Genomic DNA, 12,740 nt, shown 5'->3' on the forward strand with positions numbered 1-12,740 from the left:
GGAAAGTTGGAGCTATTGGTTTTGTAAATGACATTTTATATTTATATATCGTTATTGGCATTGTCAATAACAATATATAAATATAAAATGTCATTTACAAAACCAATAGCTCCAACTTTCCAAAGGCGAAACCTATTGGCAACGCCAGTGTTTGTTTAAAATGCACTTCGACCACTGCTTGCGGTGTGTTTTCTCTGGTTGTGACGATGACGCCACCAGAACCGTAACGTAAGAAAGACTCACAAAAAATAAACTGTCAACAGCACCGTCGTTTGTGGGTCAGGCTCTGACAGGAGGCGGCCAAACTCCCTCCCTCATAGGTGAAACCGCTAACGGAATTGTGGGAGTTGTTCAGGCAAAATTCAGCGCGATTATGCCAAATGTGGGCGGGTTTAACGCTGGTAACAGTATGTGAGGGGCGTGGCCCGAAATCAGTTGCTCTTGGCAACTGATTTCAGAGTTGTTGCCGGAAGTGACGCGTGGCCGAGAAACATGGATGATGTACAAGAACTGCAGGGGGAGAGGGAAACCCGCAGATCGGTAAGAATGGTCTGAGGACAGTGAGCGGCCGTGGCGGGGGTGCTCCAGACTTTGGTGGGGTGCCGGGACCGATTCGAGCCGAGAGAGTGGGGACTGAGTTGTGTGAACAAGTGTTAATAGACGACAGTGGCATGTGGAGCGTGGATTTGGGAGCAGGGCAAGTAGAGAGGTGGCAGAGGGAGGGACAGATGGATTGGAGAAGCGTGATCAATTACAGAGGCTGGTGCACGTTGTTACAGATGAGAGGGACAACGAGGGAAATTAGGAGGGGTAGAGGAAAGCAGAGATTAGCAGGCAAGTGTGGCGCAAAGAGGTAGAGAAAGGCTCACAAAAATATCACCTGCGCAATCTGCCACCCCACCCGGCCAATACTTAACAAGTGCACCCAAATATCAATGCCATTCATCAAATGCTCAATATTTATATTCGGCAGTCGCTGTTATGATATCTGGTGTATGTCCACGAGAGAGGAGGGTGTGGTGATGCCCTGTCGCGGATACCCTGCTTCAGCTTGCTACCAACTGCTTGTCCTTTTGTTCTTTTGTTGGCCCTTGGGGCTCTTGGGCTACAAGTGCTGAGTCTGCCCCGCTGGTCCCCAGTTTCACGTTGGCGGTTGGACCTGCCAGTTTGCGTCCCCGAGTTCAGGGAAAGCTTTCCTGCTCCCTTAAGCCCTCTCAGGCCGGGGGTCCTTAACTGACTGCCTTCACCACTACTGCGAATGTGTCCAGCCTTTCCTTTCTTGGCGTTGGTCGGGTGTGAAATTCGAAACGCTTGATGCTTGACTTTCCAATGCCCAGGGCCTTCGCCGTGGTTGCCGCACCTATTCTGAAAGAGTGGGTCTCAAAATGTTTGGGTGCTAACCTCCTGTGCCCCAGAGCCTTGCTTAGTTATGATCTGCGTGAAGTAGTAGTACCTGCTCAGTAAGGACCCGCCCTGGCGTATGAAGAGGGGCGGTCCTTTGTGAGGCAGACTGGGCAGCGGTCTTGGTTGGACAGGTATCACAATATGACTATTTTAACCTTCACCTCCTGGTCGGTTTTGGATTTTCTGATCCTGAATGTAATATACTCCCAACCCAATTGTTTGCCTGCCCATCTAAGGCCGCAGTTACCCGTTGCTGCATTCAATGAAGGGACCACTTCGGAAACCCTCACTGCCCCAAATAACATTTTGAGATTGAGAAGGCTGCTCTGAAAGGGACAGTCTCGTAGGTGGTCATTGCATGTCGTGGAGGACACTTATAATTGCTGTCAGCCGTTCAAAATCGATGGGTTGTGTGGTGGCCTTTGCTGCTATTCCCAGGCGCCCCCACCCCTTCATTACTATACTATACTATACTTTATTATACAGTTAATAAAAACCGTAATGTACAAACAGAACAATGCATGTTAGATTAAAATTTTAAAATATATAAAAACATGATCAGGTTCTTAATGTTGGGCGTTTATGCAGTGCAATTAAAATAGTATTGACGAACTTCCCAGCTCTTGCTAATACTTGGGCTGGATTATTACTAAAACACAAAGTCGATGCTTCGCTACAGTGTCTCAGTGATTGTTCCCGAAAGACGGGAATCAGTAGGCGACGTCGATCAGAGGCAAAGAATGGGCAACAGCAAAGCAGGTGGAGCCAGGACTCATGTTTATAGTTACAAAACCTGCAAGAGGGCTGGGCTGCTCGTTCCACCAGGCCCACTGGGGGTTAAAGTCAAAGATTGGTAGGGCTAGCAGCCTCATGTATAGTATTTTGTTGCGAGTCTGAGGGTTGAGGGAGTAGTTGAAGTATCTATGTGGTTTTCCCTTGATGTATGATTCGTTCAAGGCAGTAAAGAGTTCGTTTTTAGATAGCCCGGCAACGTCGGTTTGAAATGAAATTGAGATGATTTGTTTTGTTGATGTTTTTTTCCATGTTAGCAGGGGAATAGTTGGGTTAGTAAGAGAGGTTGGTTCGATCTTTAGTGTAGAGATAGCGAGGTGCAACTGTTTGTGCCAAGGGGAGTGATCGTCTTTAAACGCAGCTTGTAGTTGCTCTTTCAAAGATTGTCCTGGTGCTCGTAAGGTGTGTATGTAGTATTTGATTAGGTCGCCCAGGCAATAGAGGTTTGCACGTGTCAGGCCCAGCTCGAGTCTCATCCTCGACCTCCTCACATGCTGCGGAACGGAAAAGATTTTCTTGTAAGCTTTTATTTGTATATTTTCCAGAAATGCGTCCATTTTCCCGGGAAAGGCTAAGTGGCCGTAGGTCACTGCAGGTAATAGTTTGGCCCGCAGCACCCTTAGGATTGGTTCGGCTGAGGGACTGTGCAAATGGCGATTCAGGCGCCTAAGGGGATGATCCTCATACCCTTGGACCTTAAGTGTCCGAGGTGTGCTGCTTGGTTTGCCCTGGCATTGAACCAAACTCCTAGGTAGTTGTAGCTGGTGCAAGTCGTTATTTGTGTTCCCCCTGCTCTCCAAATAAGATTTTTCTTTTTGTAGCTCCCAAAGATCAAAATTTTGGTTTTTGATTCATTCATCACAAGATGGTTCTTTATATTATATTTGTTGAGAGCAGTGAGCGATCTTTGCAATCCTGTTTTCGTGTGGTCCATGATGATGATGTCATCGGCATATTGCATTGTCTGTAGGCGAAGCCCGCCCAGTTTTGGGGCAGCCAAGGCTGCGTCAGCCAGTTCCTTTGGTAGATCCGCGGTGTAAAGATTGAATAGTAGCGGAGCAAGTACACAGCCTTGTTTTAGGCCGTTTTCAGTTATTATTTTTTTGGACAATGTTTGTGCACTGGTTTTAATCCTAACCCAGGTGTTATGGTGCAAGGATATCAAGGCTGAAAGAAGAGGAGATGGTATTCCCCAGGAGTTTAATTTGTTCCACAACGTCCCACGGTTGACCCGGTCGAAGGCTGCGCTGTAGTCCACGAAGCAGCAGAATAGAGGTAATTGGCGAGCCAGGGTAGCTTTCCGCGACAAATAGGACAGTGCCATTATGTTGTCCATCGTGGAGCATCCTGCTCTAAAGCCTGACTGGGAGTGAGGAAGAATGTTATTTTCGCTGGCCCAATTTTCTAGTTCCACCAGTAAGACCCGGGCGTATGCTTTGGCTTCGATGTCTAGCAAGGCTATCAATCTGTAGTTGGCCGGATTTGAGAAGTTGCCCTTTTTGTGGATTGGATGTAGGATTGAGCCCTGCCAAGAAGGTGGAATTTTAGCTGTGAGGAAAGCATGTGCGAAAAGGGGTGTGAGGAGTTCAGCCCAAAACTGCCGGAATTTTTTAAAGACTGCTGCAGGTATTCCGTTTGGGCCTGGTGCTCCGTCGTTCTTCATGCGACTAATGATCTTACTTACTGCGTTTTCTGCTAAGGCCAGGCCGGAAATATTTCCGTTGAGTGGGGCTAGAGGCATAGGGGTGGATGAGCGCTCCCGTGCCCCACCGTTATAAAGTTGATTAATGTGCTCCACCCATACATTTTCAGGGACTCCGTTCTCTCTGGTGTGGCCGTTGTTGCTAAGCTGGTTGATATACCTCCAAAAATGGGCCGGATTTCTGTCCTTTAGGAGGAAGAACATTTTTAACCAGGCTTCCTCTATGCGTTTGCTCCGTTGGGCCCATGCGCGTTTCTTACGAGCTGCCCTGTATGGCCCTTTCGTGGATAGCTGGGCAGCTCTTTCTACTTTTTTCCTGCGATTTGGGCCGTTTTGCCTCTTTCGTTTATTATCAAATGTTTCCTCGTTAGGGGGTTGATTAAGGGTCGTTACGTTCCGGTTTTTTTGAACGGCGGATGAACCCCCCAGAGCCTGATGCAAGTCGCTAAGAAGAGTGGGCCAATGATACAAAATGGCTTCTGGGCCGATAACGCTTTTTAGTTGGGCGTTTTTCGTTACCCAATCGGCCAATTTTGGATCTAGATTAATGGACCATTTAATCCTACGTGAAAATTGCTCGTTTTCCTCGCCTATAGGTTCGCCTGTTGGTGTAAATCTGCAGGACGCGGTAAGGAAAAGACTAAAGGAAGCTCTTAAGGGCCTGTGATCGCTCTCGGTTCGATGATCGATGTTAAAGTCCATTAGGTGGGGGGCAAGCGTGTTTCCAACGAACAGATAGTCAATGGTGGAAATGTTTCTATAAGTTGGGAGGGGTGCCCATGTATGGTCGTTTGCTTTTCTTAGGCTAGAAGCAGATGATATAGAGCTAGCTTTAAATAAAGCTTGTAGATACGCGACCTCTTTGGCGGGATTGTTTTCGTTTGATGATTTATCGAGCAGTCTGTTGTTAAAGTCCCCGGCTATGAGAGGGATGTGGTTGGGGTATTTAATAAGAAAGTCTCCAATAGTGGCGGCCAGAGCGTCCAGAGCTTGGTTTCTCGGATGTAAGGCAGGATTGACATAGCAGTTGAAGAGGAGCAAACGGAGCGAGTTGTTGTGATTTTTTAATCCGTTGATGCATACTACTTGTGTTCCGGTTGGGTCAGATCCTATCATAGTTGCTTCCAGTCTGTGAGAGTGTTTGATATAGACCGAGAGCCCACCCATTGGCCGCCCGAAAATGTTCCGTCTCGTGGCTGGGACATGGAGTTCGTAGTATCCGGAAAGAGGGGTGGTGGTAGTTGCCCATGTCTCCTGAAGGCAGATTAGATCGCCACTTTGAAGGTACTCTACAGCCGGGATGTTCTTGATCAATTTCTGGAGCCCGGCCACATTCCAGGATATGATTGTGAGGCCGTAGAATTGATTGTTCCAAGTGTAGTCTGTTTTGTCTTTGAGGGAGTCAAAGATACCGTTGAGCTGACTGTCGACCATTTTCGAGTTGATGTCCTGGTTGGTAGTTGAGGGCCTGAGAGCTGGAAAGGACCCTTCTCTGGTTGCTGGAGCAAGTGATCCTCAGTTGTTCTTGCTGATGAGGAATATTGACCTGATAGTGTCCAGGGCCCGGATCTTCTCCGCACTTTAGAATGGAATAAGTATTTTTGGAATTTTCAGCTAGAACATGTGGGTATCTAGGTTGAGGTTGGGGCCTGATCTCTATGCCCCAGTCTGCTAGTTGATTTACTTCGCGTAGCATTGCTGTCAGGTGTGTCTGTTGTTTTAGCCCTACCACAGTTGACTCGTCGTGGGAATCACCTGGCAGACTTAAAAATGTTACCCAGGCGATGTCAGCGGATCGTATATGGTTCAAGGATGGAATGTTGTTGAGCAGACGCAGAATATTTCCTCTGTTCAAGACATCGTAGTTGCCTTTAGCATGGTATCTTGGAGTAAGTACGACGGTCACCTCTTCTGGTGTTAGGCGTCTACTGCTCCTTGGGGTGCCAGATGTGACTTTACTGTCAGGCTCGGGTGTTGGTCTGTGTATTGAAAGAGTACTGAAAGCCGTGGGTCCGAGTGGAAATGTTGCCGTCTGTTGGATCTCCGTGTTTGTATTGTGTGTAATGATAGAGGATGGGTGCTCAATAACCTCGGGATAAGAACTTAGGATAGATAGTCCGGGAGCAGGACATTTCCCTACGCCTGAGGCTGCTGCAGGTTCAGGGCCAGTAGACGTAGAACAGGCCTCTCCTTTTGATTTGTTATGAAAGCTAGTCAGTGAGGCGGTGGGAGGAGGCGCCACTCTGGTTGGCTCTTCATCGAGGCTCTTGATCTTTATTGATTTTTCTGGTAGGTTAATTGGTACCATTTCTTCAACTTTCTTGCTTGATGTTTTTTTCCTGAAGATTGGGAACAGTTTAGCTGAACTGGTGTCTGGGTTAATTGTGTGTATGCGGGTGGTAAAGGATGCTGCTCGATTTTTGGATTTTTCCCTCTTTTGTGCTTTCTTGAGCTTTTTCTTTGCTTTCCTGGAAAGTGGGGCTACCTTTTGGTTGAGCGCTGTAGCTGCATCAAGATCTTCTGTTGTTTGGCAAGTAGTATTCATTACTACTTTTATGTGGTAGCTCTTGCTGGATCACAACCTTGCCATAGCCTGCAGTGATGCCCTACTATCGGCAGGTGTGCCTGAGTCCATGATCTTGTCTTGCAGCTTCTGAATGCCCAGTCTATGAATCACTCTGCTGCCGCCTGATCTTCGCCCCTACTCGTCAGGTCCACCAGCCCGAAGACGTCCTTGAAGGTCTCCAACCTGCTACCAATCGTTGGGGCCAATGCTTTGTCTACCAGCCAATCCTGTCCTTCTCTATCAGATCCCACAGCTTTTTGGGGAGCAAGGTCATCTGAAGTTCTGCTTCTGGTGACAATTTTCCAAATCTCTTTCACTGAAAATTAGATGGCGTCAGCTCTTGTTATACAGTCCTTGTATGTGCCTCACCCTCACTTCGATGTTTGACCATAGCTGCGCCTTTGCTATGTTCTTCATGAGCCTCATTACCCATGGGCATCTTGTGGTGCCCCCATTTATTAGCAGTACCACTGCTTGGTTGTCGGACCATCGCATTAGCTTTATCTTGCTCAAACACTCTCTTCATATGTAAAGTGCCGCTACTATTGAGAAGAGCTCTAGTATCGTGATGTTCCCCGTGAGCCCTCTCGCTCTCCAGGCTGCTGGCCATGCTTGAGTACACCATGTGCTACCTAGTGTGGCTCCAAATCCCTCACTGCCTGCCAAATCTTTTAAGAGCTCTAGCTGCTGTGAAGTCACTCAAGGTTGTCTTCATCTCAGCGCTCCACTGAAACAGTCTAGAAAGGTCACCCAATCCTGGATGTCTCTCTGCACCCCTTTAACCAACCTCATGTGGTAATGCATGTGGAGGAGTGTGGCCAACTGATTAGAGCGGCAGACCCTGATGCAGAGGTCTGGCCCGGGACCAGGGTTCAATTCCCGACGCGGCAGGGTCCTGAGCCCAAAATGTCCACAGACTCGATAATTCTCGCCTCGGTGCCTATTCTAATCATGGGGTCCCACGCTGCAACTCTGGGCAATAGTTGCTTGATCTCCACTACGGCGGCCCACCCGCTGCGGGATGCCTGGCTTTCACCCTGGGGATACCCAGTAGGGGTTATCTCACAGGGAAAAGCCAGGACGGGTTCCCAAGGCAAGCGCCTTGATGCCTTCGGGTGATACGTGCGCTATATAAGTCGCAATACATTACATTACATGCCTCTTTTTTAATCCGCTAGTTAGGTTTGCTAGGTGCCATGAAAGACTCCCAGGGGCTAGCAGTAGGATTCCTCCTGGCAATTACCTGGTCCGGTGCATCCTTTAGGTGGATTTGAGTCCCCGTGCCCTGATGTAATTGCTGCAAAGCAATCGGCAATGAAATGTCAGCCGTTCAGGTTAAGATGGTCTAAACATGTACGGACACTATCAAAAATTAAAGATAGGCGTGATATATTTCCGTAACTCAGTTTTATCCTTGGTGGAGAATATGTTCAATCTCCTTTGTATAAGAGGGCTCTTTAGTTTTAAGTTTTTAAGATTGATATCACTTTATTTTGATACACATCTTCTAACTCTACACATAATTGGGAGTTCGGTCATGTTCCTTTGTGTCATGAAAGTGCCAATGATGACCTAGTGAGCTAACTGGTGAGCACCTACCAGTAGCTCCGTTGGTGTTGCTTACGTGAGGCACTTCCTGGTTCACCTCACTTTTTTAGACCCACATAGTTATTAAAGTGCTGTGGGCCCCCGGCCTGTTTTGTTTTGTTTGTATAGATTAAATGACACATATGGGTGGGTTTAACTAGATAGTAAACCCTGTCCCACCATAAAAAATGGTGCGGCGCTCCCTTGAAAATTTGACTTGTATGTGCAATATGTAACCAGGTCTTTGTAATTTGAGATTATTGAGTGGAGGGCGTCCTAGTTCACTATCCCTCATTTGCTCCCCCTTTTGTATTGTGCCATGAAAGATTCTGCCTGCCAGGATGGCCCTATCTGCAAAGTTGAGTTTTCCAAAACGTCCTGTTTTTCTGCCAGTGTGCCCTTCTCTTTTGCTCCTAACTGCCTCAGGCTGGACCACAGCACCAGCACCTTCGCTTCTGGCAGTCTGCATACACCCTCAACTGAGTCTATTTCAATATATAGGAAGACCAATTTGCATGATGGGCCCCTGTTGTCTTCTGCCAGTGGGACACCTGTTTGTCCGCTAGCAACAGAAAGGCCCCCAACAGTCTAGAACATTACTGATTCCCTGCCTCCCCTACCACCAGGAAGTCGTTTAGATAGTGTAGAACTTTTCCTTCTGGGTGTTCTTTTTTCAATGTGCACTCCAAAAAAGGAGCTAAACATTTTGAAGTATGGACAATAAATATGCACCCCATGGGCAGATATTTGTCAAAGTACGTTTCTCCTTCAAACACTTTATCCCAATAGATTTAAATTACTTGGGTGAATGGGGAGGAGTCTGAAAGTGGATTCTATCTCTGCCTTTGCCATGAGCTCCTCCTTGCCTGCCGCTCTCACTAGTTCCACTGCATTGTCGAATGAGCTGTAGAAGACTATGCAAGCCCCCTGATGTACGGCTAGATGGTAAACAAGCCTAAACTGGCCACGCTCCTTCTTTGGGACCACCATTAGTGGGGAAACCTCAAAATTCAGCAATGGAGGGGTCGCAAAGGGGTCCTCTACCTGCCCAACCTCAGTTCCTTGTCTATTTTTTGCCTGACCACCTTGGGATGGGCCCTGACCGAGCTGCGGTTGTTCCTGTCCAGCAGTGTCCCTAGTATGGGACTGTGAAACCCTCCTCAAAGCCAGACATGATGATGTTAGCCTCCCTGTGTCTGTGATAGCCATTCAGATAGGGTTTTAGTCCTTGTTCTGTCTATTTGTATTCTGGCTAAAGAATAGTTATTTCCTTTAACCGGGTCTTGTACCTTATTCTTTATCCACGTGGTGTCCAGCCCTGTATTACTTTCTATTTTTTTCCGATCACCGTGCATAGCCCTTCCAGGTTGCAAGTTGACCTGCTGGCTGGTGAACTTCCTCTTTTATTCACCCTCTGATAATCCTCTATTTGAAAGTATCTGGCCCCTCGCCCAACTAGGTGTAATTCTTTTGAACTCCATGTCCCCAGAGAGTCCCACTTTGATGCGCTGCAGCCATGGACATCATTTTGGAGTAGTTGGGGGTCGTAGCTGTGACCTTTAGCTTGCTCCCTGCTACTCTTGGCACTTCCTTTGAGACCCCTGGCCTCAGTGGGGGCACATTTTTTGCCTCCTCTAAGGCCAGAGGTCGCAAATTAAGTGCCAGGACTAGCAGGGAACAAGCTAGAGTTCACAGCTGCGACCCCTGACTGCTCCCAAATGACATCCATGGCTGCAGCCTCAGTCTTTGTTGCGCCGGGTTAAGGGTGCTGCGATGGTGTAGCGAGGGCTAACTGCCCCTTCTTTGTTTCAGACAGCCCACCATTTTTAGTGTTGACCTTTGGGGACCCTCCGCTCTGTTATGACTCCAGCCCCTGAGTTGCATGCTTTGCACGACGGGTCTCCACATGAGGAGTTGGGTCTCGTAAGGAGGAGACTGACATACAGATAGATAATTTTGAATGGAATGGTGCACCAGGAGGATATTTCACTTTCCAATGAGATTCAAGATGGTGTATCTTTACAGTAACAAATTAATTCTTTAATTTCCTCCTTCATCACAAACATATATACATAAAAATCGTCCAGCCAACGCGTTTCGTTCAGGAAAAAGATTTTTTCAGAACTTCCTCAGGGCTTGTCAGTGTCTTGATATCAGTAACAGACTTCCTACTTCTGTAAATTTCCAAATAGATGTATGCTCCTTGGGGAATGTTCTCCCATAAATCTGTGCCCACTATAAAATTCGCCCTCCAAGGGTTTCCGAATATTGGAAATTTACCGAAGTAGGAAGTCTGTTACTGATATCAAAACACTGATGAGCCCTAAGGAAGTTCCCCAAAAATCTTTTTCTTGAACGAAACGCGTTGGTTGGGCGATTTTTATGTATATATGTTTGTGATGAAGGAGGAAATAAAGGAATTAATTTGTTACCGTAAAGATGCACCGTCTTGAATCTCATTTGAAAGTGAAATATCCTACTGGTGCACCATTCCATTAAAAAATACCAGTTTCTATCTACGAAGCAGTGGTACCAATCTACGGCAGGTACAGGAATTGTAGTGCACTGGACCATATTTTTCTCTAACTTTGAAAGAGGTGCAGAATCTGAGGTGTGCCGTTGGTTCTTTGAAATGTTTTACTTTTGACATGCAGACAGGGGTGAGCACAGGATACGGGTGGCAGAGAGTGAGGGGAGGCAGTTTGGCTGTTGCTGTTAGGGCTTTAACAGTGGACTCAGCCTACCTTTTAAATATACTCTTTCACTTAATGATGGTACTCAACACTGCCCAGATGTTGTGGCGCAGAAAAAATAAATTTCTAGAAAGGCTTCTTTTTCCCTATGCTGTATCTGCATTCTTCAAACTCGTTAGGACATTTATTCCAATTTAAGGCCTCCTACATACACAGTCTGAATGTTTGGGTAGCGCAATGCCACGTAGGGATGTGGGTTTTCCATTTTGTTCTATATCTGTCTCTCTTCTTGCTATCATCAGTGTCTGTGCAGCTAGAGCCCTGGGCTGGATTGGATAGTGAATGTGAGTTGATGAGCAAATTCTGAGAGAGCTGATCCAAAGGTTGTCTATGGCTTATTTCTCAGCCAAAATTCTAGCGGCAGTGAATCAACCTAAGGAGATCTTTTCCATTACTCACGACCTGGCCTTTTCCGACAGGACCTCATTGAAGCCTCTCCCCTCTCAAAAACTCTGCGATTCCTTGAATTCCTATTTTGTGGAAAAAATTGCGACTATTAAAGTCAATATCCCCCTCCCTTCCCCCCTTTTTGCTGAACCCCCCGCCCAAGCTTTTCTCACTTCTTTTCCTCCCTTTACTGAGGAAATTTTCCTTTCTCTTCTCCCGAAAATTAAATCTGGCTCCCCAGCTGATATCTGCCCTGCACACATCTTACGGCAGATCTATTCAGTTTGTACCCTGCCCCCTCTTAGGTTTCTTAATAATTCCTTGGCCCAGGGTGTCATGACCTCGTCACTGAAATCCGCCACCATTGTTCCCATTTTTAAACAAGCATTTACAATGCAATGGTCTCGGCTTTGTTAAAGTTAGAGCTATTGGCATTGCAAATGGCATTTTTTCCATTTTTTGTTTTTTTGAAAATAAAGTACCAAAAGCCTCAAGCAAAATGGGGTTCACAGAGGGCGCCAGGAGGCATACCCAACAGGGAAACTGAGAAGGAAATGAGGAAGCACTTTAAGGTGACTGGCGAGGGCCCAAAATGCACTGATGGCAGTCCTAGGTCACCCGGAGGTCCCATGCAAAGTCCATACAGAAGCTCTTCACCGCTCCCAAAGGCAGCCTCCAGCATGAGGAAGGACTGCAGAGACCTGTACGGGGCAGTCAGCCAGTCAGGGAAGATGTGCATCTGCTGCGGCTTGGTCTAGTCAAACTAACAATTTTACTTACACAAAAATCAAAAGATGCTAAAAAACAACGTGACCACATGCTGTAAAGGATTTTTAAATACATCTGCACAAACAAAAGAAAGCTGGTGAAGAAGGAAAGAAAAGAACAAGGCAAGGCGAGAAAGAAAGAAAAGTGGAGAAAGAAAGAAGGCAAGAAAGATGGGATGGAAGGAAATGGAGGCAAGTAAATAGAAAAGAGACGGGAAGTATTCGAAGGAAAAAGGGAATGCGGAGAAGGGGCAACAAAAGAAAAGAACAAAAGGGTGCCGGGAAAGAGAAAAAGAGGGACAGTGTAATATAATAATGAAAATTGAAAGGAGATAAGGGGGGGAGAAAAGAGAGAAATAGAACAAAAGAGGGAAAGGAGAAAAGAGCTAAGAATGTAGGAAAAAGAGAAGGGGTGAAGAGAAAAAGAAGCCTATCGGTTACGAAAAGGACAATCGAATATAAGAAGGCATACAAGCAGTGAAGGGTGAAAACTGGACGAGAGACGGGAGGAGCAAGAGACATGGGTGTAAGAGAAGTGACATTTGAGGTGGAAATGGGGGAATACTGAGTAAAGAGGAGCAGAGAAAGATTAGCCATGAAAGAAACCGAAATCTGAGAAATCCTGTGAGGTCTGGGGTGAGGGCCGAGTGAGCAGGGTGGACAGCAGGTCGCAAGGAGCGTATAGGAGAAAGCAAGTGATGGGGCAGAGAAAGGGAAAATTCAGAGACAAAGCGAGCGTCAGAGCCCCTTCCGCTTCCTCCGGAGGAAAATAGGGGAAACAG

At 46.8% G+C, this 12,740-nt stretch overlaps 1 protein-coding gene across 2 annotated transcripts in view; it reads left to right on the top strand.

The window, feature by feature from the left end:
• The first annotated feature begins 421 nt into the window (after window positions 1-421).
• The window catches only part of IFT43 (intraflagellar transport 43), a 308,109-nt gene continuing 295,790 nt past the window's right edge, over window positions 422-12,740 (top strand). For both annotated transcript variants that reach the window (XM_078662035.1, XM_078662036.1), the window contains exon 1: window positions 422-540. In XM_078662035.1, the coding sequence (XP_078518161.1) occupies window positions 493-540 (48 nt within the window). In that variant the 5' untranslated portion in view covers window positions 422-492. The remainder of the gene's footprint in view (window positions 541-12,740) is intronic.

The sequence above is a fragment of the Lissotriton helveticus genome, chromosome 9, assembly GCF_964261635.1.
Source record: "Lissotriton helveticus chromosome 9, aLisHel1.1, whole genome shotgun sequence".
Classification (NCBI taxonomy): Eukaryota; Metazoa; Chordata; class Amphibia; order Caudata; family Salamandridae; genus Lissotriton; species Lissotriton helveticus.